The 27,199-nt window shown below is 37.9% G+C and overlaps 1 protein-coding gene across 1 annotated transcript in view; it reads left to right on the top strand.

Annotated features, from left to right (window-relative positions):
• The window catches only part of PDK3 (pyruvate dehydrogenase kinase 3), a 60,988-nt gene extending 48,052 nt beyond the window's left edge, over positions 1-12,936 (top strand). The window contains exons 9-10 of the mRNA XM_037821936.1: positions 1,501-1,640; positions 12,836-12,936. Coding sequence (XP_037677864.1) covers positions 1,501-1,640; positions 12,836-12,866 — 171 coding nt within the window. The 3' untranslated portion in view covers positions 12,867-12,936. The remainder of the gene's footprint in view (positions 1-1,500; positions 1,641-12,835) is intronic.
• Positions 12,937-27,199: the final 14,263 nt, after the last annotated feature.

Consider the following 27,199-nt stretch of genomic DNA (forward strand, 5'->3'; position numbering starts at 1 on the left):
TACTAAATTGTGATTTTAGTAAATTGCATATTCATTGAAAGGACTAATCTAAAAGGAGACAGATTATCATAAATTACAATCTTTCATCTTTTGCTTTAAAAACTCTCTGGCTTTCCCAAAGTTATAAGAATTCAGTAATTGTAATATGGTTATATAAAAGGTCAACCTAATAGCAAAGTCCTCTGTAAGATAGCTTTTCTCATTCATTAGTGTTTTAGACTCTTATTTCTAATAAGAATATTTGGAGTATTTTTAAATAGATAATATAGGCACATAGCATAAAATTTAAAAGCTACGAAAGGGGAAACTAAGCCTCTTCCACCACTGTCCCTCAGCCACCCCGTTCTCTTCCCCAGACGTACTCCAGAGTTGTTTTTATTGTTTGTTTTTTAATTCAGTTTTATTGAGATATATTCACATACCATACAGTCATCCATGGTGTACAGTCAGCTGTTCACAGTACCATCATTTATCTGTGCATTCATCACCGCAATCTATTTTTGAGCATTTTCCTTATACCAGAAAGAATCAGAAGAATAATAAAAAATAAAAGTAAAAAAAGAACACCCAAACTGTCCCCGCCATTCCACCCTGTTTTTCATTTAGTTTTTGTCCCCATTTTTCTACTCATCCGTCCATACACTGGATACAGGGAGTGTGATCCACAGGATTTTCACAATCACACTGTCACCTTGTAGTCTACATTGCTATACAATCATCTTCAAGAGTCAAGGCTACTGAGTTGGAGTTTGGTAGTTTCAGGTATTTACTTCTAGCAATTCCGACACATTAAAACCTAAAAAGTGTTATCTATATAGTGCATAAGAATGTCCACCAGAGTAACTTCTTGACTGCATTTGAAATCTCTTAGCCACTGAAGCTTTTAGAGTTGGTTTTGCATTTATAAACATATAGATATTTAAATTCTTTCATACTTTCCAATATGCCTTGGAGATCTTTCCATACCAATTCTTTGAGAACTGGATCATTCTTTCTAACAGCTGCATAGTATGATACTATATGTTATACCATAATTTAACCAGTTATTTGGTGTATTTGTTTTAGATGCCAATGCATCTAAGTGAAGTGATATTTGATATTACTTTATGAGTTTATGTTTATAACTCTAGTATGTATGAAACTTTATTTCTTCCTGGGCCCCTTGGGAGAGCAGTTGCCCAACAAACAACAGTGCTTGGTCTAAGACCTATAGTCAAGACAGTTGAGTGTTCTAAAGCGGTATTAACTGAATTAAATTGTGTTTTGCTCTGCTCATTATGCTTCAGTACTGGTTTTGAATTAGTGAATGTTTTGATTCCTTTAGATATGCTTTGATTTTATCCTGGCCGGTGTTAAGTAAACTACAAAAAAGTGATTCTAATGTAGTTTCACAAATATGTTAAGGTTTCTGATGTTTTAAATAGCAAACTTTGGGTTTGTATTTCACATGAGAAGAATAACACTGTGGACCTTTGATGTATATTTTTGTTTTTCCAATAGGCTCTTTCAAGCGAATCATTTGAGAGACTCCCAGTCTTTAATAAGTCAGCATGGCGCCATTACAAGACCACACCTGAAGCTGATGATTGGAGCAATCCTAGCAGAGAACCCAGAGATGCTTCAAAATACAAGGCTGAACAGTAATTTTCCACTTCGAGTTTTGTTATAAAATACCTGTTTTTCCTGCCAGAATGTACCAGTTAGACAATTGAGGTCTTTCAGCCATATCTTCTTTGCAGATTTATCAATGGAAAAGCGAAGTGATCCTTAGGGAGAGAAAGGTTGGAGCCAGCTTTTCACCTCCGACAGGAATGCTAGCAAGACTTGGGCAGCCAGAGTGGCCGTTCAAATGGAGGGCCCCCTGTTCTAGGACTCATCACACTGTAGAGCTGTGAAAAGTCTTAATGGCAGGGAGCAGGGGCTTGTCCTGCCATGAATTTTATTTTACAAGTAATTGAGTTTTCAGTTTGTCATTGTCCATAAAGATTTACAGAAAACTCTTTGAAGAGATTTTTGTGGATTGAAACAAAAAAAAAATGTTAAAATAATGAATTTCACTGTTTTATAGTAATAAGGAAAATAATCCAATCTTTAGTTTACACCTTTTTTATCTTCTGGCTACCGTTAAGCTCCCAAACTCTACTAGCAACAGTACGGGTTTTGTTTATTTGTTTAATTGAAAATAACATTTTCTAGGAATTGAAGTTCTGATACATGCAACAACATGGATAAAACTTGATTGTTGAGTGAAGTAAGGCAGACACAAGACAAATACTTTATGATTTCACTTGTATGAAATATCTAAAATAAGCAAATTCACAGAGACAGGAAATAGATTAGAAGTTACTGGGGGGTGGGGGGCGGGGCAGTGGAGGCAGGGAAAATGTGGAGTTCTTCCTTAATCAGTATGGGTTTCTGTTCAGGTGATGAAAAAGTTTTGGTAATAGATAGTAGTGATGGTTGCACAAACATTGTGAACGTAATTAACACCACTGAATTGTACACTTAAAAATGGTCAAAAGGGGAAATTTTGTGTTATTTATATATGTCTGCATGTGTATATGTACACACACATGCATGGTACCGCAATAAAATGTTAAAACTAACCTTTTAGTAATATATAAACAGCATATGTACATTGTAAAATATTAGAAAATATAAAGTAAGCAGAAAAACAAAACAAATAAAAGACTACTGGGTTCCCACAACCCAGAGATTACCATTGTTACATTGTGCTTCCTTCCAGCTATTTTACTATTTGTATATTTAAGTATTTTTTCTAAAAATGATATCATACAAGTCATACTTTTTTTTTTTACCATTCATTTTACATTTTTCAAAGTTCACATTAGTGGTAGCATATAATATTCCTCTTTCTGTGCCTGGCTTATTTCTCTCAGCATTATATCTTCAAGGTTCATCCATGTTGTCATATGTTTCATGAGGTCATTCCTTCTTACTGCCATGTAGTATTCCATCGTGTGTATATACCACATTTTATTTATCAACTCATCTGTTGAAGGACATTTGGGTTATTTCCGTCTCTTGGCAATTGTGAATAATGCTGCTATGAACATTGGCATGCAGATATCTGTTCGTGTCACTGCTTTCCGATCTTCCGGGTATATACCGAGAAGTGCAATCGCTGGATCAAATGGTAACTCTATTTCTAGTTTTCTAAGGAACTGCCAGACTGACTTCCAGAGTGGCTGAACCATTATGCAGTCCCACCAACAATGAATAAGAGTTCCAATTTCTCCACATCCCCTCCAGCATTTGTAGTTTCCTGTTTGTTTAATTGCAGCCACTCTAATAGGTGTTAGATGGTATCTCATTGTGGTCTTAATTTGCATCTCTCTAATAGCTAGTGAAGCTGAACATTTTTTCATGTGTTTCTTGGCCATTTGTATGTCCTCTTCAGAGAACTGTCTTTTCATATCTTTTGCCCATTTTATAATTGGGCTGTCTGTACTATTGTCATTGAGTTGTAGGATTTCTTTATATATGCAAGATATCAGTCTTTTGTCAGATACATGGTTTCCAAAAATTTTTTCCCATTGAGTTGGCTGCCTCTTTACCTTTTTGAGAAATTCCTTTGAGATGCAGAAACTTCTAAGCTTGAGGAGTTCCCATTTATCTATTTTTTCTTTTATTCCTTGTGCTTTGGGTGTAAAGTCTAGGAAGTGGCCACCTAATACAAGGTCTTGAAGATGTTTTCCTACATTATCTTCTACGAGTTTTATGGTACTTTCTTTTATATTGAGATCTTTCATTCATTTTGAGTTAATTTTTGTGCAGGGTGTGAGGTAGGGGTCCTCTTTCATTCTTTTGGATATGGGTATCCAACTCTCCCAGCCCCATTTGTTGAATAGACCATTATGACTCAGTTCAGTGACTTTGGGGGCCTTATCAAAGATCAGTCTGCCCTAGATCTGAGGGTCTATCTCTGAATTCTCAATTCGATTCCATTGATCTATATGTCTACCTTTGGGCCAGAACCGTGCTGTTTTGACAACTGTGGCTTTATAATAAGATTCAAAGTCAGGGAGTGTAAGTCCTCCCACTTCGTTTTTCTTTTTTAGAGTGTCTTTAGCAATTCGAGGCATCTTCCCTTTCCAAATAAATTTGATAACTAGCTTTTCCAAGTCTGCAAAGTAGGTTGTTGGAATTTTGATTGCGATTGCATTCAATCTGTAGATGAGTTTTGGTGGAATTGACATCTTAAGGACATTTAGCCTTCCTATCCATGAACATGGAATATTTTTCCATCTTTTAAGGTCCCCTTCTATTTCTTTTAGTAGAGTTACGTAGTTTTCTTTCTATAGGTCTTTTACATCTTTGGTTAAGTTTATTCCTAGGTACTTGATTTTTTTAGTTGCTATTGAAATTGGTATCTTTTTCTTGAGTGTCTCTTCAGTTTGTTCATTTCTAGCATATAGAAACATTACTGACTTATGTGCATTAATCTTGTATCCTGCTACTTTGCTAAATTTGTTTATTAGCTCTAGTAGCTGTATCATTGATTTCTCAGGGTTTTCTAAATATAAGATCGTATCATCTGCAAACAATGAGAGTTTTACTTCTTCTTTTCCAATTTGGATGCCTTTTATTTCTTTGTCTTGCCGGATTGCCCTGGCTAGCACTTCCAGCACAATGTTGAATAACAGTGGTGACAGCGGGCATCCTTGTCTTGTTCCTGATCTTAGAGGGAAGGCTTTCAGTCTCTCACCATTTAGTACTATGCTGGCTGTGGGTTTTTCATATATGCTCTTTATCATATTGAGGAAGTTTCCTTCAATTCCTACCTTTTGAAGTGTTTTTATCAAAAAGGGATGTTGGATTTTGTCAAATGCTTTTTCAGCATCTATTGAGATGATCATTTGATTTTTCCCTTTTGAATTGTTAATGTGTTGTAATACATTGATTGATTTTCTTATGTTGAACCATCCTTGCATGCCTGGAATGAACCTCACTTGGTCAGGGTGTATGATTTTTTTAATGTGTCTTTGGATTCGATTTGCAAGTATTTTGTTGAGGATTTTTGCATCTAAATTCTTTAGGGAGATTGGCCAGTAGTTTTCCTTTTTTGTAGCATCTTTGCCTGGTTTTGGTATTAGATTGATGTTAGCTTCATAAAATGAGTTAGGTAGTGTTCCATTTTCTTCAGTGTTTTGAAAGAGTTTGAGTAAGATTGGTGTCAGTTCTTTCTGGAAAGTTTAGTAGAATTCCCCTGTGAAGCCATCTGGCCCTGGGCATTTATTTGTGGGAAGATTTTTGATGACTGATTGGATCTCTTTGCTTCTGATGGGTTGGTTGAGGTCTTCTATTTCTTCTCTGGTCAGTCTAGGTTGTTCATATGTTTCCAGGAAATTGTCCATTTCCTCTACATTCTCCAGTTTGTTGCCATACAGTTGTTCATAGTATCCTCTTATAATTCTTTTAATTTCTTCAGGATCTGCAGTTATGTCACCTTTTTCATTCATTATTTTGTTTATATGGGTCTTCTCTCCTTTTGATTTTGTCAGTCTAGCTAGGGGCTTGTCAATCTTGTTGATCTTCTCAAAGAACCAACTTTTGGTGATAGTTATCCTCTCTATTGTTTTTTTGTTCTCTATGTCATTTATTTCTGCTTTAATCCTTGTTATTTCTTTTCTTCTACTTGGTTTAGGATTGGTTTGCTGTTTGTTTTCTAGCTTCTTCAGTTGATACATTAGTTCTTTGATTTTGGCTCTTTCTTCCTTTTTAATATATGCGTTTAGTGCTATAAATTTCCCCCTCAGCACTGCTTTTGCTGCATCGCATAGGTTTTGGTATGTTGTATTCTCATTTTCATTCGTCTCTATATATTTAGCAATTTCTCTTGCTATTTCTTCTTTAACCCACTGATTGTTTAGGAGTGTGTTGTTTAACCTCCAGGTATTTGTGAATTTTCTAAGTCTCTGGTGGTTATTGACTTCTAATTGTATTCCATTGTGGTCAGAGAATGTGCTTTGAATAATTTCAATCTTTTTAAATTTACTGAGGCTTGTTTTATGTCCCAGCATATGACCTATTCTGGAGAAAGTTCCGTGAGCACTAGAAAAGTATGTGTGTCCTGGTGATTTGGGATGTAATGTTCTGTATGTGTCTGTTAAATCTAATTCATTTATCAGATTGTTTAGGTTTTCAATTTTTTCAATTTCCTTATTGGTCTTCTGTCTGGTTGATCTATCTATAGGAGAGAGTGATGTGTTGAAGTCTCTCACAATTATTGTGGAAACATCAATTGCTTCCTTTAGTTTTGCCAGTGTTTTCTCTCATGTATTTTGTGGCACCTTGATTGGGTGCATAGACATTTACGATTGTTATTTCTTCTTGTTCAATTGCCCCTTTTATTAGTATGTAGTGGCCTTCTTTGTCTCTCAAAACATCCCTGCATTTAAAGTCTCTTTTATCTTAGATTAATATTGCTACACCTGCTTTCTTTTGGCTGTAGCTTGCATGAAATATTTTTTTCCATCCTTTCACTTTCAATTTCTTTGTGTCCCTGTGTCTAAGGTGAGTCTCTTGTATGCAACATATTGATGGTTCATTTTTTTTGATCCATTCTGCGAATCTATATCTTTTAATTGGGGAGTTTAATCCATTTACATTCAATGTTATAACCGTGAAGGCATTTCTTGAATCAGCCAAGATCTTATCCTTTGTTTTATGTTTGTCATATATATTTTTCCCCTGTGTCTATTAATATCCTTTATTGTACCCATACCGAATCTCTTTAGTACTGAACCTTTCTCCAAGTCTCTCTGTCCTGTCTTTGTTTCTCTGTCTGTAGGGCTCCCTTTAGTATCTCCAGTAGGGCAGGTCTCTTGTTAGCAAATTCTCTCAGCATTTGTTTGTCTGTGAAAAATTTAAGCTCTCCCTCAAATTTGAAGGAGACCTTTGCTGAATAAAGTATTCTCGGTTGGATATTTTTCTCACTCAGAATTTTAAATATATCATGCCACTGCCTTCTCGCCTCCATGGTGGCTGCTGAGTAGTCACTACTTAGTCTTATGCTGTTTCCTTTGTATGTGGTGAATTGATTTTCTCTTGCTGCTTTCAGAACTTGCTCCTTCTCTTCCGTGTTTGACAGTGTGATCAGAATATGTCTCGGAGTGGGTTTATTTGGATTTATTCTATTTGGAGTTTGTTGAGCATTTATGATTTGTGTATTTATGTTGTTTAGAAGATTTGGGAAGTTTTCCCCAACAATTTCTTTGAATACTCTTCCTAGACCTTTACCCTTTTCTTCCCCTTCTGGAACACCAATGATTCTTATATTCGGACGTTTTATGTTATCTATCATGTCCCTGAGGTCTGTTTCGATTTTTTCAATTTTTTTCCTCATTCTTTCTTTTATGCTTTCATTTTCCATTCTGTCATCTTCCAGGTCACTGATTCGTTGTTCAACTTCCTCTCGTCTTGTACTATGAGTGTCCAGAATCTTTTTAATTTGGTCAACAGTTTCTTTAATTTCCATAAGATCATCCATTTTTTTATTTAGTCTTGCAATGTCTTCTTTATGATCTTCTAGGGTCTGCTTGATATCCTTTGTATCCCGTACTATGGTCTCATTGTTCATCTTTAGTTCTTTGAGTAGCTGCTCTGGGTGCTGTGTCTCTTCTGATCTTTTGATTTGGGTGCTTGGGCTTGGGTTATCCATATCGTCTGGTTTTTTCATATGCTTTATAATTTTCTGTTGTTTCTGGCCTCTTGGCATTTGCTGAACTTGATAGGGTTCTTTTAGGATGCGTAGACAGACCAATTGAAGTCCTTATCTCTAATTTATCAGATCTACAGCTTTGTAGAGTACACTTTCTCTAACTAACCAGCAGGTGGCGTCCACGAGCCACCTGTTCTCCACAAGCCAGTTCTCCCCTGCTTAGCCTTTTTGGTGATTGGGGGAGTGAATCTTGTGGGGTCCAATTGGTGTACCAAGCTTGCGTGTGGAGTTGATGTTGCCCGCCCTGTATATGGGGCGTGTTTCTGGGCAGTCAGGGAGTAGGGGTGGCTCTAACAATCAAATCTCCCTGGTGATCCTAGAGTTTTAAAGCTGCTGCAATAGTCTAATCCTTTAGTTCAGTCCTGCCACAGTTTGTCTCTGCCACTGACCCACAAGTCCTTGATATTGGCGTATGGCTCCTGAGACTTGCAAGTGGGCCCCTCTTGCAGGCTGTGCACCCCGGGTCCTCTGTTGAGGGATGACTGTGCTATGTCACAGGTGAGTGCCATCCCCCCAGGGCAGTTCTGGGCTGCTGGGCTGTGTAGGGAGGCTCCCAGTCTGCTGAAATGATGACTGAATGGGGCTTTGTTAATTCACACTGCTCCACCTTCCCAGCTCTGGGACAATCAGCTGAGATTGCAGGGAAGGCTAATGTCCATGCCCAGTTTTGTGGTGTATGCCTGTTATTTGAAGCGCTTCCATCACACTGGGCTGTCTGGGTAAGCTCTGGGTTATGGGGCTGGTGATGGGCAGGAGTGTTTCCTGTCCACCAGGATGATGGCTGTGAGCGGACACCCCCCTTTTCTTGAGAAGTTGTGGTGTTTAGTGAATTTTCTCAGCCACTGGATTATTGCGTTTTGTCTCAGAGCTCTCCTAGTTCTGCTCTTGACTTGACCTGCCCAAATTGCAAGTCTTTGAAGCTTTCTGTATTGGGCTTCTTAGAGTAATTGTTTTAGAAAAAGAAAAAAGGATTAAAAAAAAGGGCCCTCCTCAGAGATCTAATGGGCTATTGAGATGCTAAGAGATAAAGCAATTAGGGCCATTAAGGAAAGGTCCACAGGGCAGAGAGATCAGCTTTTCTTCGGGATTTGCATATGAGCCTCAGGGCCTGAGCTCTGCCCTTCCCCTTTCTATGTTCACTAGAACTCCAAAAATTCCTCTGCTTTTATTTTGGAGTTTTTCATGCTGTTTTTTTCTATGCCTGTCTCCTCTCTGCTGGGCTGGCTGCTCTCAGATTCTCTGGTGTCTGGTCTCAGTCTATCTATGGTTGGAGTTTGGATCAGCAGAATGAGTTTCCGATAAGGGCTGCCACTGCAGTTCTCCCTTCTCCTTCCCGGAGCTGACAGCCCCTCCTCCCACGGGACTGAGCCTGGCAGGGAGGGGCGCAGGTCCCCTGGCCGCAAAAACTTACAGATTTCGCTGATCTCAGCAGTTCGACATTTTCATGAGTGTTGTATGAAGTAAGCCCAAAGACAGATTGCTCTGTGGTGTCCAGTGCACGCAGTTCCTGGCTTTCTACCTACTTTCCTGGAGGAGTAACTAAAACATACAGCTCACCAGTCCGCCATCTTGCCCCGCCTCCCCAGGAATGTAAAATTGTGCAGCCACTCTGGCAGGCAGTCCGGCACTTCCTCAGGAAGCTATATATAGAACTGCCATATGATCCAGCAGTCCCACTGCTACATATGCACTCAGAAGAACTGGCATCCACGGGCGAGTGTTGTCATTGCTCTCCTGCCCACCCTCTCCCCAGGGGCAAAGGGCGCACGGGCTGCAGTGGGTCCGGGGAGCGGCCGTGGTGCCTCTAGGGGCTTCCGCGCCCCAGTCAGGGCCTACGATCTGCTCCCGCCAGCTGAGAGACGGTCCGCAGAACCGCGAACTCGCTTACCAGAGCTGTGTCCACCGTCGTGTATTTTGTGTTTCGTGCGCCTGGCAGAATGCTCCTCCCTTTCGGTCTCAAGCGATCTGGCCTACCAAGTCATACTGTTTTGTAACCTGCTTTTGTTTCTTTTAACCATCAGCCCTTTTCCATGTCAATAAATTGTTGTCTCATTAAAATTCCCCTGATTGTCCGAACCAGGAACTATTCAAGGACCATGTAACAGTTCTGGATATATCTCAAGTTGTTTTTAATGTAAAATAATTCTGTTTGCTAGAGAGACATGCAAAATGTCCTACCTCCATTTTTTCCTTCTTTGATACGTCATTTAGTTTTGTTCCCCATTCCCTGTGTTTCTTGTAGACTGAAATCTTATCTAAAGGTTTGATGGATTCAAATTAAACATTTTTTTTTTTTTTGCTAGAATACTTCTTAAGTGCTGTTCTGCACTTTGAGACCTGATATCTGGTCGATCCATCCTTAGTGACTGACCCCTTTTTAACTAAGAAGTAATCTGTGTGGTATTATTTTGGCACTGTACGGGTGTACAGTTACCCATCAACCATTCACCTAATGGTTTTTACACCCATTGATCATTTTGGCCTGAACAAATAATTTTATTAGAATTTGTGAGTTGGTGATATTTTGTAAAATATCACTACTTTGACAATTATTAGCTGACATACTCCTGTAAAGTTAAGTTCTTATCAACTAAGGCCATTTAGGTACCTTGAACTACAGTTCCTCCAGTCAAGGTAGGATAAGCGTTTAATCTTTTCCTTTAATTATCAATTTTCAAGGTATGAAGTTACTTTAAAAGCTACCTTAAATGGTGACAAATGAGTTTCTGGCTTTCTTTGTTTTGAGTCTTGATATGTTACAGTACTTGTTTTTATTGAAGTATAACATATATATATATATATATATATATATATATATATATAGTAAAATGCAGAAGTCTTAAGTTTATAGCTTGATGAATTTTTACATCTGTCTCTAGCACCCCAAAAAGCTCCTTTCTAGTCCAACTCTCTCCCCTCCCATGTAACCACTGTTCTTACTTCTATCACCTTAGGTAACTTTTGCCTCTTCTTGAACTTAACATAAAAGGAAATGTGGTGTGTCTAGCTTTCTGTGGAATTCATGCATGTTATTACACATAATGGTCATTATTCTTTTTGATGCTTAGATTGGCCCACCTTTGGCCAGTGGGAGCTATTTTAAGCTGGATCCTGTAAGTCCCATTGACAAAAATCCATTAATCTTTGAAAGCCCCTTTGCTTTCCAGCCCAAGATGATATCCTAGGTTCATCTTATACTTCCCCTGCCCCTGTTTGAATCATCCATTTCCATGAAAGAGCAGTTTCCTTTTAATGAGTATTAGAGTCCCAATCAGGAGCCAGGAATTCTCATTATAACCTTTCTAGGCCCTTTTTCTGGACAGAGCTATAAAATATTTTTTAAGTTTAAGTTTGCATTGAAATTTTTATTCTGTTTTAACGTTGCACTGTTTCTCCTTCATATATTTTAATTGCATATATTTCTTCTTACTCTGAAACCCTTGGTTCTTAACATCCTTAACATAATGTAACAGAAATATATTTGTAGGCAAATATATTTCATATAGCTTTGCAATTTTGTACCATTACAGTAGCATTGGTTTTTTCCTATGAGTGATATAAAGGGTATCTATGCTGATGTCTGTATTTTTCTATGGAAGTGTAGTGATGGGCTTCTATGCAATATGGTGTACTGGCCACCCCATCTCAAATGATGAAATGTACCTCCTTCCTCACACCCTCCCTGGCTAAGATTAAGCTAAATCAGCTTAAAACACTTGACTGCATTTCCCTTGATTCCATTTCTGTCTGTATGTAAGTGAAGTAGCATGTTGGGCATTGTCCCGGTTTGAGTGTATTGTGTCCCCCAAATGCCGTTATCTTTGTGGTCTTGTGTGGGGCAGAAGTTTTGGTGTTGGTTAAATTTGCTTGGAGTGTGCCCCACCCAGCTGTGAGTGATGATTTTGATGAGCTGTTCCCATGGAGGTGTGGCCCCGCCCATTCAGGGTGGGCCTTGATCAGTGGAGCCGTATAAATGAGCTGACTCAAAGAGAGAAAATGGAGTGCAGCTGGGAGTGATGTTTTGAAGAGAAGCAAGCTTGCTAGAGAGGAAAGTCCTGGGAGAAAGCCGTTTTGAGGCCAGAGCTTTGGAGCAGACGCCGGCTGCCTTCCCAGCTAACAGAGGTTTTCTGGACGCCATTGGCCATCCTCCAGTGAAGGTGCCCGGTTGCTGATGTATTGCCTTGGACACTTTATGGCCTTGAGACTGTAACTGTGTAGCAAAATAAACCCCTGTTTTATAAAAGCCTATCCATCTCTGGTGTTTTGCATTCTGCAGCGTTAGCAAACTAAGACAGGCATCAATATGACCTGTTAATTCAAACTATTTCTCTGATAGATAGAATAATTTGGGTAATGCAGAAAGCAGTCTTCAGAAACAATAATGTTCACTTAGGTTGTAAAACAAAAATACAAATGGAATATTGTTTTAACGACAATTTAAAAACTGAATAGTTTAGCATGTTGTGTACTAATAAGATGAGTCTTAATTTCTAATACATTATTAGACAAATTTTAGCAGAAGGCAAATTTTAAAATTCTAAAATACTTACCCTGACGAAAGTGTTAAATTTTACGAATTGGATAATTAATGAAGATTTGAGGAAAATATTTAACAGGTATGGTAAATTCACTAGATATTTATAAAAGAGAAATTCTAAGAAAATTTATTCTCCAATCAGGTTTTTAAAATAATGGCTTTATTGAGATATTGTTCACATATCACAAAATTCACCCTTTTAAAGTGTAAAATTCAGTGGTTTTTAGTATGTTCACAGAATGGTACAACCCTCAACATTGGTTTGAGTCTTATTTTTAAAAATCTTCATCTTCCCAAAAAGGAATCCCATACCCATTGCAGTATTTCTCCACTTTTCTAATCAGGTTTTTAACTGAGTAAAGAACTATTTTAAAATATATGTAAGTAATTAAATGGTCATTTTTTTCTGTAGAAGCCATCACATAATCCTGAGCTTAATAAGGCAAGGTTTTTCAATTATCACTGTAACTAAATGCTCTGTGTAAGTCCTGATTAAAATAGAGAAGGTTGAACTCATAAACTCATATAGATAATTACTTTTATTTTCTTTGTAGGGACAAGGTCAAGACCAATAGAACTTTGTAGAGAACTGAATGCTTTGGTCCTCTCTGTGAAGAAAGATTAGCTTCTGCAAGTCAACCTTAGAGGACTCCTTATAACCTTTAGTTATAACCTTAGTTATTCCCGTGCTTGAATATGTATTTTCTCTGTAAGCTGGGCCTTTTCCTTGTAAGTCCTTCCTGTAGTTACTCCAGTTCTTTCACTAAACTAGTAACTTGAGTAATTTTTTGTGGTACCTTGCTCTGTGGTATGATTGGCGCCTGGCACAAACAAGCCTAGGGCTCTCCTGTCCTCATACCCAACACCTTATAACATAGCGTGGTGTGTTTCCAATCTCCACAGAATTCTGAGCTCCTTCCCCATTCCAGACACAGCAGACACCTACTGTTGCTCTTTGTGACCAAATACCGTATTTGTCTCAAACCACTGACTAGGGCCCAGGGAATCTGGAAGTTGAAGACATCAGTTTGGCTTGTCTTGATAAATCAGTCTCAGAGCTCTTTCTCCCTCACATGCATCCCACCTCCACACTCTGATTTAGACTTTTGCCTTCCTCCATCTGACTGTTCTCATTGTGAAGTGTGGGCATTTTCATGTTAGATCTTACTCATTGAAGCATTGATTCCATTTGAAAATTCATTTGTGTACTTCCATTCTGTTGATTGAAGTGTTCCAAAAGTTGTCTTGGAAGTTTCACTTAACTACTTGATTTACAAAGATCTTAAGTGAAAAACTGTCTTCTGGTCAGTATCAAGTTTGTTAAGAGGAAATGGCTTTTTTAAAAGCTTTTGTAAAAGTTTCGTCTAATACTGTATCTTTGTCATATTATATCCCTTTATAGTTTTCTAAGGAATTGGAAGTTCCTGTGTGATGCACTTTACTAGTTGTGAAATGGACTATTGAAGGGAAAAAGTTCTTTATAGTTTTTTTAAATGCCTAGATACTTACAATTTTCATTTTCATTCATTTTAGCCAGTTTTAGAACTGTCAGCTCAATCTGATTTTCACAGACCTATAATTTTTGCTACAAGTTGGAAGTGGGAATTGGCAGCGGAGGCAAGGACTTGGATTAACGAAAGAGGAACCGTATTATATTTACCCTTAGAAATGGAACTTGTCTGAAAGTCCATATTAAAATTGACATCTTACACAGCTCCGCAGGATGTGTTTCTCTTCACTACAGTTTTTCATATATATTATCTACTCTGATTTCTTCCATCTTTTAACGTCCACATAATTGTTTCAGTCCAATTTTTAAATATTGAGTCCCACTAATTTACAAATTTTGACTACTAAAGTACTTCTTGTTTTTTAGTCATAAGGTAGCTGTGTCCAGCTGCATGTGGGGTGATTACATCTGTTTCTTTTAGTTCCACTGAATTTGATTTTCTTTCATTTCATTGGTATTACTGAGCTCATGGTAGTTCCCTTCCTCTTTAGAAAGATCTCTCTTCCATCCTTAGAAGTATCTCATAAGAGAACTCATATATAATCATTCAGGTAAAAAGAATACCAATAACAATGTTTTATAGTGTAGAATGTAGGGGACCTAGAGATACCAATTAGTGGAGGGGGAATGATAATCTAATAAGAACAGATAAACTATGGAGGGTAATCTCAATGTTATGGGAATGCTCAGGAATGATTATGGTTTGTAAACTTTCTTGGATATAGTAAGATCATGTTGGAAGCAATAGAGTTATTTTAGGTTTTTTTTTCTCTTATTGCTTTGTTTTCTTAGGGGTTGTTAATTTTCTTGGAGTATGGTAGGAACATGTTGGAAGCAATGTAGTTATTTTAGATTATTTGTTTTTCTTACTCCTCTGTTTGGACATGGTTTATTAATTTTCTTGGGGTATGGTAGGAACATATTGGAAGCAAAGTAGTTATTTTAGGTTAATTGTTTTCCTTAATCCATTGCTTTGTTTGAAATGTTGTGGGGTTTTTTTTTGGTTGTTGTTTGCCTGTTTGTTTTTAATTTTTTGATAAACAAAGTTAAAAAATTGAAAAAAAATCAGTAGAAAAATGGGAGTAAAAACTAAATGACAAATAGGGTGGGATGGGGGGATGGTTTGGGTATTCTCTTTTCACTTTTATTTTTTATTCTTATTCTGATTCTTTCTGATGTAAGGAAAATGTTCATAAATAGATTGTGGTGATGAACGCATAACTACATGATCATACTGTGAACAGTTGATTGTATACCATGGATGACTGTATGGTTTGTGAATATATTTCAATAAAACTGAATTAAAAAAAAAAAGAATACCAATAGACTTCCTAGAATACAACGAGATGGTACATCTCCTATTGGTTTGAGGACTAAGTAGATGTCATGGGTTTGGGACTGTTCCACATGATTATGTTTTTATCATGTGAAAGATGTAAAAGTAAAGGTCCTTTACATTTAAAGGCCTTAGCTTCTTTATAAACATTAGATAGCGTGTTGATATCTTACTAGGTCTCAATTTCTGACTATATTCATTTACACTTTGATGTGTGATACACTCTAGAGGTGAGGGAGCCAGCAGATTCAGGTAGTGTTACCTGCTGCCTTGTTCTGTCAGTGTTTTTATTATGTGAGGAACTCCCATTGATCGTTATTCCTTCACAGTAAACACTGTGTAAGAGACTGAATATGGCTGATAGGGTGTGGGAAAATCTTACCACATTCCTCCATTTACAAGTCTTTTTCACAATTAAAGATGATTTCAGTGTCTTAATAGCTTAATTGGGAGCCATTGACTCATATGTTTTTGGACTTACTTATATGCATCAAACCCCAGTATAACAGTGCTTCTCCTGTCTTTGTTTTCTGCATTAAGAATTTAACTCTGCTCCTAAAGCAGCCACAAGAGCAGTTTCAGAAACGTCTTGCATTTTCAGTTTTACCAGTTCCTTTAGCAAGTATTTATCTTTTTTGTCAGCTGTACATGATTCTCTGAACGTAGGCACATCCTTCTCACTGTTTGATAGGTGTGCCTATGAGCAAACAGACCAGTTTCTACATACAGGTTGTAATATAAATAGACAGTCCCCCCCCCCTTTCAATTAAATCTGGTGAGTGCTCCCCATTCCTCTGTATTTCCCTCTCTGATTTTCTCTTTCATGTGCCTGATATATTTAGTAGGTACTTAATAAATATTAGTTGAACAAGAGAATGAAAACTGACAGGCATTTACCTTGGGCAGTGGGGCAACATCTTTCAGAGTCCTTGACTATCCTTGTTTCCAAGTTAGAAATAATCCAGGTCAACAACTGTGGATTGCCTTAGTATAGTGCCAAGAAATTATTTTAAACTGTAGAGATGTGGAAGGAAGGAAGTAGGGATGAATCCCCGGGAGCTATCTGATTCTTTCTTCGCCTCTGAATATCTGATTTTGGCTCCTTAAAATATTGGGTTCTTTCCATCCAAACAGTGACATGGTTTTCTAGCCTTGCTGATAGATTACAAAGTATTTTCACATACACCATCCCATTTGATACTCCCAGTGTTGGTGGTGGGGTTGGACCATGCAGGTATTATTATCTCTGTTTTTCATACGAGTCCCACAGCAGTTAAGTGGTTTGCCAAGGTGGCCCGGCAGATGAATGGAAGAACCAAAGTAGGTAGTTGGGTCTTCTTCCTAGGCCAGTGCTCTCAGCAGTGCACCAGGTCATTAGCATTATCTCTTTTGAGGAATTTCTTGGGTATACTAACTCTCATGGGTAAGATATAAATGAAAATTTTATAGATAGAGCACAAGATAATTCCATTCAGAAGAGGTAGTCTTTTGTGTGTTTTCATTTTGGCATGGTTAGTAAGAGGAGATAATTGAATGGATTTGGCAGCTTTTACCTAGAAAGACAGGCAACTTATATAGCCGTAGGTAATTACTATGGTTATTTAGACTTAATTCTATGTTTGAATGAATTCAATGCTCACTGCCAGCCCTTTCATACAAAGACCGCACATTCAGGAGTTGATGTTTTTATCTTTCGGTGTTCTGGATTATAGCTTAGTTAGATTTTCCTGCATATTTACAAATGTATTTCTGTTGCCATTACTTATAGACAACTACTTGGCTGGCTGGTGGATTCCTGGATCAGATCCTTTCCCCCTCAGTTCTTTCCAGACATTACTTTATTGTTTTCTAGTAACTGGTGGTACTGAGAGGTCTAAGGCCAGACAGATTTTGCTTCTCCTTTTGTAGGTGATCTGCTTGTTTACGTTGGATACTTGTGATTTTTAGTTTATCCTTAAAATTCTGTAACTTCATTTGAATATGTCCCAGGGTGGACAGTTATCTTTGGCTTTTCCTGGTACACAGTGAGCATTAGATATTGACATTGGAGTCTTACGATATATCGTATGGGTTTATTCTGTTGTCTTCTTTGAAGATTTGCCCTTGTATTGGCTCTTCGATGTGTCCTTCACATTTGTCTTTCCTTTAATCACTTTCATCTCCTTGTCTTTTTTCATGCTGAGTCATTTTTTTCTCAAGTCTTAGCCTCCATTTCACTAAGATTTCTGTAGCCATGATCCCAGGCTTTCATGTTCCAAATATGGTTTTCACTTCTGTTATAGTTTTGTTTTTTTTTGTCTCAGTTTCTTTCCTTCACTCTGGCAGCATTTTCCTCAGGTTATGTTGTCCTCTTTGATTCTTTACTTCATTCTTTGAGGGCTGAGCTGTTTTGTCTACAATTTTTTTGGTGTTTGAAATCATTCTTTTTCCAGAGTGTGTTGGACTTGTCTGGTTTCTTTCATTCCTTTTCTCCTTTGTTGTTTTACTTTTATGTTATCACACAAGTATCATGACAACCTTTTCTGCATACTATTTGCCTTTGAGTGGGACCAGTTCTATCTGCCCAAGAAGAGATAAAGCCTCCTTGACTCCTTCTTTTGTAGGTAGAAAGTATTTGATCACCTTAGCACTTGAACTATAAGGCTAGATGTTGATGGATTGTAATTGTGGAGGCTGTTTTGTTTTTTATTCTGCTATTTGGATGTGGGGAAATGAGTGAAGCACAGCCTCCTTGGGGATGTTGTCTCTGAGTGCCTTCTGTGGATGCTTTTGAATTCTCTGCCCTGAGGCTACCTGTGTCCCACTGGGGGAGAGGGGCTCCCCTTGAGTTTTGCCTATGTCCACTGGATGTCACCTCAGTAGCAGTGTGATAGGGTCCAGACTTCTCCCACTTGGCTGGATTATATGTAGTTAGCATTTGTGTGATTGACTCCCAAGTTACTGTCTGCCTTCTCTGCTGCTGCTCCACACTGCCCTTCCTGTTCAGGAAGCCAGTGGGATGAGCAGAAACAGTACACCTGAGGTCTGCCTTTAGCCCAACATCCTTTCCTACTCTTTGTTTCTGGAAATGTGCCCATGCAGAGTGCTCTCAGCTTTTCCTACTGCCAGTCCTTGTTTCTCCGAGTTAAGAAATTATTAGTAGAGTCCTTTGGAACCCTCTCATTAACTGTCCAGTAATTGTGGTCTTCTTAAGACTAGGAGAAAATGCCTGCCAAACACAAGAATCCTTCTTTGACTAGCCCCAACTTACTTGCGTCCTTAGGCACTCCCCTAGAGTCCATGGTATGGGGTTGTGGCTTTTACTAGTCCCTATAGACAGTTGCTTTTTCAGTTTTTAGATGTGTGTGTTGGAGGGCAGGAGTAGTTAAATAAACGTGCAGGTGCTTAACCTTTAACTTTGAAGCTAATGTCCTTCATAATCTATATGCTAGCAGGAACAGACCATTAACAACATAGTCAATAAGGGATTTTTGTTTATTGTTCTGTGTGGAAAGATAACTTTTAACTTAGGTTCCTGTTCCCTTGATTGGGACTTCTGGTTTGATAATAGGGGACTTGTGCAATTTTAATGAACTTAAGTTCTCAACCACCGACAGTTTTTAATTAGTTAAGTAAAAGCAATAGAATGTTTCAAACTAGTACATAATCAGAGTTGTTAAGAGAAGAATTAACTATTTTATAACAGGCTGTCTGTTGAGCTGTCCAACTGAGGGTGTTAATCCTTCTGAGAGCATTACTGTGACACTTTTCTTATCTGTCTTATCAAAAACTGTTTTACAGTTTGGTTCATGAAGAAATAGAAAGACCACATCAGTATTATTTTTGTTATTTATGAATATACATTGAAATGGTTTGTAGAAGCACATGGGTTAATGTCTAGCAAGTGCATTTACAGGAAGATCACAGGTAATGCACCTTTGTTTAGGTTGGGGGTTTCATTTGGTCTACTTATAGGATTTAAGCTTCCTTTCTTCAGTGGCCAGCATGTTCCACTAGACAACTGGCAGCAGACCTTTCTCACCTTTGGAGCTCCAGCACAATGAACAGGGATCATGAGTGACAGCCTTGCTTTATGCACCAAACTGCCACCCCACATGTGACTTCAGACAGAGCATTTGCCCTGGTTTCTGCCTTGAAGTGAAATTGAAAATTGAATATGGGTGCCTAACATGTAAGAGAGACTAATGAAGTGAAGGTGGTATGTAAAGGAAAGCTATGTTCACCCCTCTATTTAAAAAATACTGAGTGCCTGCTATGTGCTAAAACTGTGCTAAGCAATGGGAATATGGCAGTGATCAAGGCAGACAGATTTCTGCCTTGTGGCGTTCACATTCGAGTAGCAGAGAGAGACAGTCTAGAAACAAAACAAGGAAATTTTCTAGTGCAGTTGGGAGATGAGTGCTATGGAGAGAAATTGAGTCCGGGGTGGAGCAGTGAACCTAAATGTTTTCATCATGGACAGATGTGTGCCTTAGAGAGGAAGTGTTAGTGATTCTGGAACCCTTGTCACCTTTGTGTCTGTTGATCTGAATTGAGAAAGTAGGTATTCTTATTCTGTGCCTGGCTCTGCTCAGCTTTGCAGGTGACTCTGCCATGTCCTCCACCCTGTGGCTCTGGGTAGACAGAGGAGACTGCGTCTGTTTCATTTCCGGGCTCACTGACCCACGGGGAACAGTGGTCAGGTGAGAAGAGCAAATGTTTGCAATCAATTCTCATTGAGTGGCGTGGGCCACTGTTACTTCATAATAAAACCCCAATCACAGCAGGTTCAAGATAGGTCTTTTTAGGAGTTCAGAAATCATTATTTAACTAAAAATTTCCCACTGTTATCTGGGTGATGATGCTGGAGTTCAAATAGCTGCTTGTCAGAAGGAGAGACCGTGTTGAAATTTCCAAACTAACTTTATAGGTGGAGGAAGAGGATTATCAGAGAAGGCTTCCTGTGTTCACCCACAAAAATGAAGGGAATGACGATATTTTGGTCCTGGAATTCTTGAGGAACCTCTGTTTCTGCCTTTCTGTCTGTCTCTAAAATGGGGATGTGAATTTCCTGTGATCCAGGCGATGGGCCGGGTGCGTCCTTGACCGAGGGTGGACCTGGGCTGTTTGCATTGCGACAGGCACTAGCTGCCCTCGAGGCCCCTCTTTCGCGCACAGGAAACAGAGGGCAGGGCATTTCAGTTTGTGTGCCTGCCTACCTGCTTGCCTGGTCTCTGGTGGAGTGGTAGAGCTGAGTGACCCGGCATTGGGGAATTTAACTGATGGGGTAAGGAGATGGCGATGCATTTAATTATTCCCAGAGGTAGGGCCAATTTGTCACCCTCTAAGTGGACTTATTTGTGTATAAATAAAAGCACCTTAGGGCATCATTACTAAAAGTCTCTGAAGGAAAGTCTTAAGAGTGTGCATTAAAAGAAAGCCCACCCCTCACCTCTCATTAATATCCTTACAGTAATTAATAAGTCGCTAACATATCTGCACTTCGAGTCAAACATCCAAGGTGAAGGTGGTGAACACATAAATATATGACCATACAGAGAACCATCGATTATTTACTTAGGATGGAATGTATGGTGTGTGAACAAAACCATCATAAAAAAAAAGTGGGTTGATGACAAAACCTCAAGGGCAATATACTGAGTGAAATAAGCCAGACACATAAGGACAAATATTGCAGGGTCTCACTGATAAGAACTAATTATAATATGTAAACTCACAGACATGAAATATAAGGTACCAAAATATAGAATGAGAAAGCTTAAGAATGGGGAGCGGTTGCTTAGCATGAGCAGAATGTTCAACTAGGATGAACTTATATGTTTAGAAATGAACAGGGGTGTTGCTAGCAAGATGTGAGAATAACTAACAGTGCTGAATGGCATGTGAATGAGGTGGAAAGGGGGAGCTCAGAGTCACATATGTCACCAGAAGGAAAGTTGGAGGTCAAAAGATGGGAATGTATAAAACTGAATCCTATGGTGGGCAATATCCATGATCAACTGTACAAATACTAGAAATCACTTCCATGAACCAGAACAAATGTATGACAATACAATTAGAAGTTAATAATAGAGGGGCATACAGGGAAGAAATATGTATTTATTGCAAACTATATACTACAGTTAGTAGTATTTCAACATTCTTTCATAAGCAGTAACAAATGTATTATACCAATACTACGAGTCAGCAATTGAGGGGGGTTGGTTAGGGATAGGGGAGGATTCGAGTTTCCTTTTCTTTTTTTCTTTTTTCATCTTTACTTTATTTCTTGTCTGGGGTAATGAAAAGTTTCTAAAAATTGAACAAAAATTAAGTGTGATGGATGCACAGCTGTATGAGGGTACCCAGGGGCAAGTGATTGTACACTTTGGATCTTTGGATAATTGTATGGTACCTGAACAATCTCAATTAAAAAAAAAAAAAGAAAGCCCACCCCTCACCTCTCATTAATATCCTTAAAGTAATTAATAAGTCACTAATGTATCTGCACTTCGAGTCAGACATCCAAGGTGTAGAATTGACTTCCTGCCTCTCCATCCTTTTTCTTCAATATTGTCAACTCTACAGGGGCAGCTCGCCTCCCAGTCTGAAGTGGCAATTTAAGTTTTTTATGGAGGTCTGTGTATTTCTTGAAAATGATAAACAGAGATTGATGTCTGGAGTCCCATGGTCCAGTTTGGACTGTTGGGAATATTTCTTGTGGGATTTCTTTTTTAAATGTTAGAGAATTGAGATGGTATATTTGTGATAATACTGGATCCAGGAAGCTTTCACTGAAAAGAGTATGAACTTAACCTGAAAGATATTTCTCTGTTCTATAAATCTCTCAGTGACATTTGGATTAATCAAGCATAATTAAATGTAGTTAGATTTTTGTCAGATTGTAGTTCAAAATAATATTCATCTATGGAGAGGGTAATATATTCTGTAGAAATTTTATTAAGCACTTTAGTTAAGCAAACACTAAGGAGAACAGAATCAGTCTCTAAAATTAAAAAAAAACAGTGTAGTAGATCATGTAAATCATTTTAATTTTGAATACCATGGCTTAAGCTTTAATTTACATAAAGAATTATTTTGGATTTGTTTTTCACATTATAGTTTCCCAAAGTACAGGACTGCAATTGCGTTCTTTAAAAGTTCTAATCATTTTAAGATTCCATTAAGTTTGCTTAACTTTTTCATGTTATAGTTTCCAAAAGTAAAGAATTACAGTTGCATTTTTTAAATGCAACTTATTATTGTAGGATTCCACTGTTTGTTTAAATTGTAAGAATTGTGTTTTTATTTCTGAATCTTTAAAGAAGCTACCATTTTAAGAGACACATGAGGAGAGAGAATATATGTGAAAGCATCTCACCTGTACCTGGCTTCTCAATAATTTCATTTTATTAAAAAATGAACCTTTAAAAAAAGATAAAACATTGAAAAGAGTTTAGACTTTAATGATAACTCTTGCTTTTTCTTTTAGTAATTTATTTAAAGGGAGAAGTAAAGAGATCAGATTTTATACACACACACACACACACACACACACACACGCAGAATTACATTTCCACTACCTTTGCATGTCTTCAGGGAATAGCCTCTAAGATTCCCCATGGAAGTCTCTGCAACTCTATCATGATCTGTTCAGATTTGATAGTAATTGTCTTAAGTTTCCAGAGCTTGAGTTTCAGAATTACTGTCATCTCAGGAATACAAGATGACCCAAGAAACCTGAACCTTAACCTTACCTCTACTCAGATTCAGTGCCCTTTAAGCTTTTGCATTATAAATAACAATGAAATTTCCTTTGTCTAGTTGGTAAACAAAGATCTCTTTATCTCCCTTATCTGAGATTTTCATAGAGGAAAAAAATCCCCTGCAATTTAATTTTATTTGATAATTTTGCTTCTTGGCCTTTCAGTGAGGATTCTGTTTTCCACTGTAATTGAATCCCTTTGGAATAATAAAAGTTCACTTAAAATAACATTCTGTTAACTAATTCAAACTTCCTGCTACCCTAAAAGTGGCCTGTTAATTTTAATTCTATGCACAATTTTTGCAAAATAGATCAAAACAGCACCAATGTCAAAGATCATATTTGTACTAAATACTGTGTTTGCCCTACAGTTAGCAAAGTAATGTCAAACTGTGGCACTTTTTACTGGCTTAGTTGCTCTTATATTCAGCATTCCCTTCCATATTGGTTGAAAATGGCAAAACTTTGAATCTAATGCATATTAAAAACAGGACTACTCAGTGTTTAAAAATATTCTTACCTTGAGATTCTTTTTGAGAGGAAAAAATGAATCTTGACATTCAGTTCTAACTCTGTTTTGGCTATTTGTATGTATTGGGCATTAAAAAGGCAATTACAGAAGTCAACTCCGATTGGTAGTTAAAGGGATTCACCATTTAGCCATGCTGTTTTATAAGGTATAACAAAAGGGGTTCTTGGAAACAAGATGAGTATACCTTGTCATATTGTTCATAATATATTGTGACACCCTTTTCTTATAAAAGCCATTTTTCCTTTTGCCATTTGAACCATTAGTTTTTGTAACCATGGGAAACCTAAATCAGTATTCTAAAAGGCACTATATTTACATTAAGAACTGACTTCTGCCTTCAAAGGCACAAAAATGCTAAGGTTAATATCCTACATGTTTAATTAGAATAAATGTTTTTGAATATACACAGCTAAGGGCTGTAACTGTAAGGATCTGAAACAAGTTGAAACTGCCTACCACTGAAGAGCAAACAAACAGGCTGAGTCCCAGGCTTCTCAGCCACATGTGCCAGTTGCTGTCAGGAGGCAGTTTTCCCTGGCTGTTGTAACCAGCGTAAAATGGGAAACAGGACTCTACAAGATCTGGTGTCTGTTACCTTCTTTTCTCTAGGTGCATGTGTAACTCTGGAGAAAGCATTGCGTAAACTTCTTTGGTGTCCTGCTTTGCACTTTTTAAAAAACCTTTTATTGTAATAACATTTGAATTTGACCAGTAAATTGTTCACATACTTAAACTTTAAGACTGAACCAAACTAAATGCATTTTTGACTTTGAGTGGCCAGCCAAGGCGAGGTTTACCTAAAAAATCTAAAGCACTGAGTATTTTAAAATTTTAGGTGGCCTTTTTCTCAGTGTTGGACAAATTGCTGCCTCCATTTCCTTTATGCTCATCATGACAATAACTATTCTTTCTTCTTATGCTGCACTGTGCCGGAACTGGATGCTACACTCTAAAAACTGGGGTTGTACTTAAGTCAGTCCCTGAACAACATGACAGGTTTTTTTAAAGAATGGAACATTTCACTTTAGCATTCTGGCTGACCCTCATCTCTGCAGAGTTCCTTGGTGTTAAAATAATTTGAGATTGTAATTGCTGCTTCAGGTTTATATACACATCACACCGTCTCTTGCTCTAAGTTCACAGCCTCAAAAAGGTACACAAGTGTCTGAAATCTAAGTATTTAGATATTAGAAATTTAAATATTTAAAATTAGAACACTGTATTTGTGACTACTTAGGCATTGCTCGAACCAAATAAGAAAAGCCATTGCAGAGTGAAGCATACTATCATGAACATCTGTAACACTGAGATGAACTGTGAAGTTACTTGCTTTGCTGGGTTTTAAAAAATAACTCCTTGACTCATAAAAGTAATCTCTAAACTGGGAATGATAGCTGATTTGATAATAGAAAAACATTAACTTATACATGGAATAAAAGTTCATTACAATGTGTACTCATAGTCAAAATATGACCTGGTTCATTTTGTGCATCTGTCAGCTTAGTTACAATGATAAATGTTGGCTGTATCCAGTGTTCGTGAGCTGTCTTGTGGTTATAGGGTGAGTCCCAGCCTCTTTGTGTTCTATGCTGTTCCTGTGGCCTGACTGTTACACACTGTCACTAGCGAAGGGTGACTTTGGTTTGGGGTAATTTGTCACTGCACTTCTCATGGAGAAGTCTTTCTGTTGTGGTTGTTGTAAGACCGTAACTAGAGAAGTGTGTAGCTCAGATACTGTTTCCTGTAAGTTTGCAGAGCAACCTGTGTTGTCTGTCATAGTCAGCCTATTCCTGGAGCACGTGGGCAATCTGTACCACAATAATCAGAACAATAAAATGGTAGTCATGATTCACTGTGCGTCGGTGTGGTGTTTTCCCAGCCTATGGTCTGTATTCTCATCACTCCCACCTACAAGCTTTGTCTTCTACTCTGTTTCTGAAATTCAGTAAGTTAACAACACCAAGAACCTTCACAAGTTGTTGGAAATGGATAAGGAGGCTTACTTTAATTCTTATGGTCAATTGAAGGAAAAATAGGTTATTTAGATGCTCTGTAGCAGAGAACATTGGGCTTACTTTTTTTTTTTAATATTCCGTGGGCAAAATAAAGTTGCTGCTTAACAGGACACCCTTATGGCAGTTTTTTTTTCCCCCAAAAATATGGTCCAGGGATGGGGGAAAGGGAACATATATCATCCAAACCAGGACACTTCTGAAAGGGAAAAGGAGCAGTATTGATCATTCTCCTGGGACAACAAGTGTAAGCCAGGACTGTCCTGGGCAAACTACTATTAGCCTAGCCACAGACTACCTACACCAGAATTACCTGGAATGTGAGTTAAATGCACTTTACTGGGCTCCACCTCAGTTCTTCTGATACAGTTTCTTTGAGGTTGGGGCCTAGGGATCTATATTTTAACAAATACCCCAGCGGGATTCTTACAAATGCAAAAGTTGGGGAGCTGCTACCATATAGAATATGCAGAAGAGAAACTAATTTTCCAGTTAAAGAGGGCTGTTGGTTCTGTGATCCCTTAAGAGGAAACAGAATATTGCCAGCATCAGAATCCACCTCTGAAGGCATTTGGCTGCAATTCTGTGCTTCATGAATGATTAAGAGATTTAATTAGCAATGTGTCCTTCTTTTACTAAGCATTTAATGGTGAAAGGGTGTCCTTTCTCCTTTCGTCTCATTCCCTCTACCTCCCTTCTTGAATTAACATGAAAGTCACATTACTGTCATTGTGAACATTTATTGCTAAAAAACAAAAGTTCTAGATAATCTGATGCAAAAAAGAACAAAAACAAAATGTGAGTTTGAATGATTCTTGGAGGGTATTAATGTCAGGAAATGGGCATGCTTGCCTTTGTTCTCCTACCCAACTAGCTGTTAACTGAACCTGTTTTCACATCTCTAAAATTAGAGGTTTGGACTACATGAATTCCCAGGTTCTCTCCAGGTCTAACATTTTATGGAGCTCTTTAAAACCTAAAATGGAAAGCAATTACTAATCAACTGCTTTTCTGTTGTGATATATTTTGCCCGAGTTTTATTCTTTTAAAAAGGATCCACCTGTCTTATACCATGTCGGCCACCATGCTAACACACAAATCACAAGTTGGGACTAGTGTTCTTGTAGCAGCCCTTCCTGCCCTATTTTGAAATTTGTCAGGTACATTCGATTTCAACTCATGAAGGGACCAACTCAAGATTCTGTGATTCTGTGGAGTGGTTACAGAGCATTGCACTTTGATGTACATTTTTACTTTATTGTCCTTCATTTCAAAATTTTTTCTGCATGTCTTTATAATGCCATGTTTACAAATGATTAACTGCTGGTAATATTTTTAGATGTTTACTTCATATTGACACCTCGATTTATACTTTGATCACATGCATAAATCATAAAGTATCGTGGAGGAGGAGTTGCCTCTGGGAAGTGTTTCTGTAGACCATGCCCTTCACCAGAACCCTGTGAGGATGGAAATGTTTTATACTGTGTCTTTGCTGCTAAGTATGGCTGCTGCTAGCCACCTGCACATATGAAATGTTACTGGTGTGAAGAACAGACCAAATTTTTTATTTTATTTCATTTTCATTGAATTTAAATGGCCACATGTGGCTAGTGGCTACCAAGTTGGACAATGCAGCTATCTACAGCCATGTCACTCTGTTGAATGTTCCTTTATTGAGCAACATTGAGCACCAATTTTCAACAGCCACCAGGCTGGGTGCTTAACAACAACCTTGTCATTTCTAAATGTTGGTCTTAAAATGAATCCTTTGCCCTCTGCCC

Source organism: Choloepus didactylus, chromosome X (assembly GCF_015220235.1).
Source record: "Choloepus didactylus isolate mChoDid1 chromosome X, mChoDid1.pri, whole genome shotgun sequence".
Lineage (NCBI taxonomy): Eukaryota > Metazoa > Chordata > Mammalia > Pilosa > Megalonychidae > Choloepus > Choloepus didactylus.